The following is a 4,689-nucleotide window of genomic DNA, read 5'->3' as shown; positions in this document are numbered from 1 at the left end:
ACATATCCCAGACCAAAGCGATCATGCTTCTCACGAATATCAATAAGTTGACCCCAACCTTCAGGGTTTCCTCCTTCGATGCTAGACTTTGCGCTTTTCAGAGAAGCGAAAGATGAACAAGCTTTCCCAACAGGGCCCTTCATTTCCACAAAAGTGGCATTGGCTATTTCAAGAGCTTGGAAAGAAGTTTCCAAAGCGTCCTCATCAGCCTCGATATATCTGAAGGATGAAAGGTGACTGACCACAAAGTCTTCTTCTCCAGAAATGATGATTAGTTGATTGTCCACCACAAACTTCATCTTTTGGTGTAAGGTGGAGGTAACTTCCCCTGCAGCATGAATCCAGGGACGTCCCAATAAGCAACTATATGCTGGATTAATATCCATGACTTGGAAATTAATCGGGAATACGTGAGGGCCAATCAATATGGGCAACTCAACCTCTCCAATCACTGTTCTCCTGGAACCATCAAAAGCTTTCACTACCAAGGCACTAGGCTTCATAGCTGGTCCTTGATAAGATAATTTGGTGAGTGTTCTCTTTGGCATAACATTCAGAGAAGATCCGGTATCAACCAAAACTCTTGCCAAAGCATCATCTTTGCATTTTACCGAGATATGGAGAGCACGATTGTGATTTTGTCCATCCTCAGGTAATTCCTCTCCACTGAAGCTCAAAGTATTGCAGGCTGTGATATTTGCAACTACTCCATCAAATTGGTATACTGTTATGCTTTGTGTTACATGAGCTTGAGCAAGCACCTTTAACAAAGCCTCCCTATGGGCTTGGGAGTTCAATAGCAGAGACAGAATAGAGATTTTAGATGGTGTTTGACGCAACTGGTCCACAACCTTGTAGTCACTTCTCTTGATTAACTTCAAGAATTCAACAGCATCTTCGGATTGGACCACTTTGGGTTCTTTAGCAGGAGTTACAACTGTTGATTCCTTGGCAGGCCCTTGAGGAGTCACATTGAATTCGGGCGCATAGACTCGACCACTACGGGTCATTCTGCTCATCCCTGCAATATTGGTGACGTCTTCACTTATAGTTTCTGTCACCTCAGCGTCTGAACTTCCTTCAACAACCTTATCCACAACAGTAATCTCATATTTCCAAGGCACGGCCTTGGTGCTCTCATACGGAAAAGGTGCGGGCATACACATTTCCACAAGCGACGGATGACTATCCTCAAGCGCCACCCTTCTGCTATAGTAAGGGATTTCCACTAGTTCAGGTAAATTGAAGCAAGGTTCAATTACCAACACATCTTCATTCTTCACAGCACTGGATATTTGAAGCACTCCTTTATCCATCAAATCTTGAATATTGTCTCGTACCACCTGACATCCTCTTGGGTGTGTGGCACACTCTTCACAGTTGTCATGATCAACATTAACCAGGCCAGCTTCCACCAATCGGGCATGGAATGCTGCCAAAGGAGTCTTTACATCCTCCACCTTCTCAACCGTAACACCAACAGAAGCGTCTTCAATGGCGTTGACTTCAGGATTTCCATGGGGAGGAAGGGGATTATTCTTCACATTCGGTCCCATGTTCTTAAAAGACAAGATCTTGCTCTCAACCAATTCCCGAACCCTATGCTTTAGAGCGTAGCAACCCTCTAGGTCATGCCCGGGGGCACCCTCATGAAAAGGACAGTGTGCATTAGGGTTGTACCATGGAGGCAGACGATCAGGGGGAGGTCCCATAGGCCTGGGAACCACCAACCCCTTTTGCAACAAGGAGGGATAAAGCTCAGTGTAGGACATTGGGATAGGATTGAAGGTCGCCCTCTCCCCTTGTCTCCTATTTTGGTTCTGAGCATTCTGCCTCGGTGCTTGAGCTCTCGGTTGTTGATAAATAGGAGTTGTTGGTGCTTGTTGATAAGCTGGCGGAGCCGCAGCACGTTGTTGAACTGGAGCTGGTCGATAGACTGGAGGCGCTTGATAAGCCTGAGCAGGCTGTTGATTGAATGCAGGCGTCACGGCAGCCACGTATGGTTGCGGAGCATACTGGACGGGATACATGGGTTGTTGATAGGGAATTGGTTGTTGAACATATTGCTGAGGTGGATATTGTTGTGGTCTCCTTCTTGGAGGAGCTCTTCCTTGACCAACGGTCACAGCATTTGTTTCCCCTTCCTTCTTTTTAGGAAACCCTCCAGAGAACTTCTTTTGATTAGCGTTTGAAGTTCCAGCTACAGCCGCCAGCTTGCCATTCCTTATACCATATTCCACGTGAGCTCCTATAGCAACAAGCTCGGAGAATCCCAGAGAAGCACTTCCAACCATCTTCTCGTAGAATTGGGGTTGGACAGTGTCGATGAACAGTTCGGCCAATTCCTTCTCAACAAGAGGTGGCTCAACTTGAGAAGCCAACTCCCTCCATCTCTGAGCGTATTCTTTAAAGGACTCCTTATCATGCTGAAACATGCTCTGCAGCTGTCTTCTGTCAGGCGCCATATCCATATTATAGTTGTAATGTTTTATGAATGCGTTTGACAGGTCCTGGAAACACCTGATCCTGTTCTTATCCAGACTTAGATACCACTTGGAAGGAGCCCCACTCAAGCTGTCTTGAAAGCAGTGGATCATCAGCTTGTCATCCTCCACGTGTGCAGCCATTTTTCGATAATACATGATGAGATGGCTTTTTGGACAAGTGTGCCCCTTGTATTTGTCGAAGTCTGGGGTTTTGAATTTTGCTGGAATCACCAACCCGGATACAAGGCACATTTCTTTGGCAGCAGATCCAAAGACGTGGTCTCCTTCTAGATCTTTAAACTTTTTCTCAAGGAGCTGCATGTTCTCCTTTACCTCCCTGAAATCCTCGAATCTCACTTCGTCACCAGCAACAGTTGAGTCGACAGTCTGATACATGTGGTTTTGATCTTCATAATGAGGAACATGCCTAGCATAGGCGGCTGGTGGAACCACAGTATAGATGACTGGACGTGCGTCGGTGTAAACTGGTAATGGCACAGCTTGTTGGACAGATTGCCCTATTTCGTGCACCACCTCCGCTCGGGGGACGAAGTCATAAGGTAGCCCATACGGAGGAAGGGTTGAGGGTAATATCCTCTGAGGTGGGACTTCCACTGCTGGGCCCGTGGTCTCTGAAATCACGGTCGTCTGCGGAACCTCAAACCTGAAGGTTAAAGTTTGCAGCATCTCTCGCATCTGGGACATGCCTTCTTTGATTTCGTCTAGTTCAGCTCTAACTCGGGCGCTCTCTTGTTCTTGTTCAGCCATTCTCTGTCTTGCTCTGGCGCGAGTATTATACTGGTGTTGAAAATTCAGCGTGAAACTGGAGGAAGAAAGGGCGGAATGAGACTCTATTTTTTTTGAAAATGTATGAATGCATGTATGGATGCATTTGTTTGCAAAACTCTTGGTTAGTTTCAATCATTCATTTCAGAAATACCACAATACTTGTTCGCAAATATTTAAAGTAATAAGGAAATGAAACACAATAAAAATGAATCTCAAAAGCGATTTTTCATTAATCTCATATCCAAGTTCAAATACAAACAACGTGCTCATGGCTTATGGGCTTTCCGAACCGTAGCAAGGTCGGTAGTCAGCCCTTCTAGCATTGCCTTACAAAACTTAATGAAATTAAAGACTTGATGCGGGGTGTTCTCTGGACACATGCACCAATCAGCTTCTTGCAGCTTCTCAGGTAGCTCTCGCATGATGGAACTCGCAAATCCGGACAGCTTCAGAAATTTGCCCTTCCACTCAGTGTAAAGCCCTTGGAGATCTTGGATAATGCGCACGTCTTCAGCCTTGGTCACCTCTATGTCCCTATAGAGGTTTCTGAATCCGGAGTAGAGCTCTATCCAACTCCTCTTCCTTTGATTTGAACACCGATTTAGTGCTATAGAGCGCTTGTCCAAACTTCTCCCTCCTTGCTTCAGACTCTCTAGCTCTTTTGTTGGAGACTTCAAGCTCTTTGTCCTTCTTTTGTTGATCGTCTTTCAAGTTCCCATTCTCTATCGAGACTCGGCCAAGCTTGATTCTCAAATCAGCATTTTCCAACTCCAACTCCTTGATACGGGCATTGAGCTTCTCTACATCTTCAGGTAATATGGGTTCTGGCTCCGGAACCAATGGATAGATAGAAGGATCAAATGGATAAGGGAGTTTAATCATTTGAACCCTCTCTCTAACCCAACAAGTGTAAGGCTCTTGGGCAATGACATTTCTCTTACCCAACTCTTTACCCTTTCTGATGACTGCTTGCCAAGACCTCTTGATCTTTTTCAACATGGGATGATCCGCTTCAACACCATGTAAGATGAAAGGCTCTAGAGCTTCAGCTTTTGGAGGGCCATTCATAGGATACCCATGCTGCCTCAGAGATAACACAGGGTTATAGTTGATGCAACCCTTGGTTCCTATCAAAGGAACATTGGGGAAGTCTCCAATGCTGACAATCACATTCTCGGTTTCCCAATCCCTGATATACCACTTAACATGACTGGAGGTGAGGGAAGCTAACTTCTGGAAAGGCTTGAGTTCCTTTGAGACAAAAGGACCTTCTTCAAGCATATGGGATCTGAACCAGGCATGTAGCAACTGCGCACAGCATAAGACTATTCCTCCCTTCTTCTCATGACGATCATGGAGAGTGTAGTAGAGATCTGCCAAGAGGAACGGTACAGGGTTACCAGAGAGGAAAATT

The 4,689-nt window shown here is 45.6% G+C and overlaps 1 protein-coding gene across 1 annotated transcript; it reads right to left on the bottom strand.

The window, feature by feature from the left end:
* Window positions 1–295: 295 nt before the first annotated feature.
* On the bottom strand, window positions 296–3,254 carry LOC127131304 (uncharacterized). The gene is made up of 2 exons (XM_051060232.1): window positions 762–3,254; window positions 296–328 (listed from the first exon to the last, which is right to left on the bottom strand). Exons 1-2 carry the CDS (start codon window positions 3,252–3,254, stop codon window positions 296–298), a joined length of 2,526 nt encoding a protein of 841 aa, XP_050916189.1.
* Window positions 3,255–4,689: the final 1,435 nt, after the last annotated feature.

The sequence above is a fragment of the Lathyrus oleraceus genome, chromosome 3 (genome assembly GCF_024323335.1).
Source record: "Lathyrus oleraceus cultivar Zhongwan6 chromosome 3, CAAS_Psat_ZW6_1.0, whole genome shotgun sequence".
Taxonomy (NCBI): domain Eukaryota; kingdom Viridiplantae; phylum Streptophyta; class Magnoliopsida; order Fabales; family Fabaceae; genus Lathyrus; species Lathyrus oleraceus.
The sequence above is the reverse complement of the archived record's forward strand: the minus strand, read 5'-3'. Positions and strand labels throughout refer to the sequence as shown.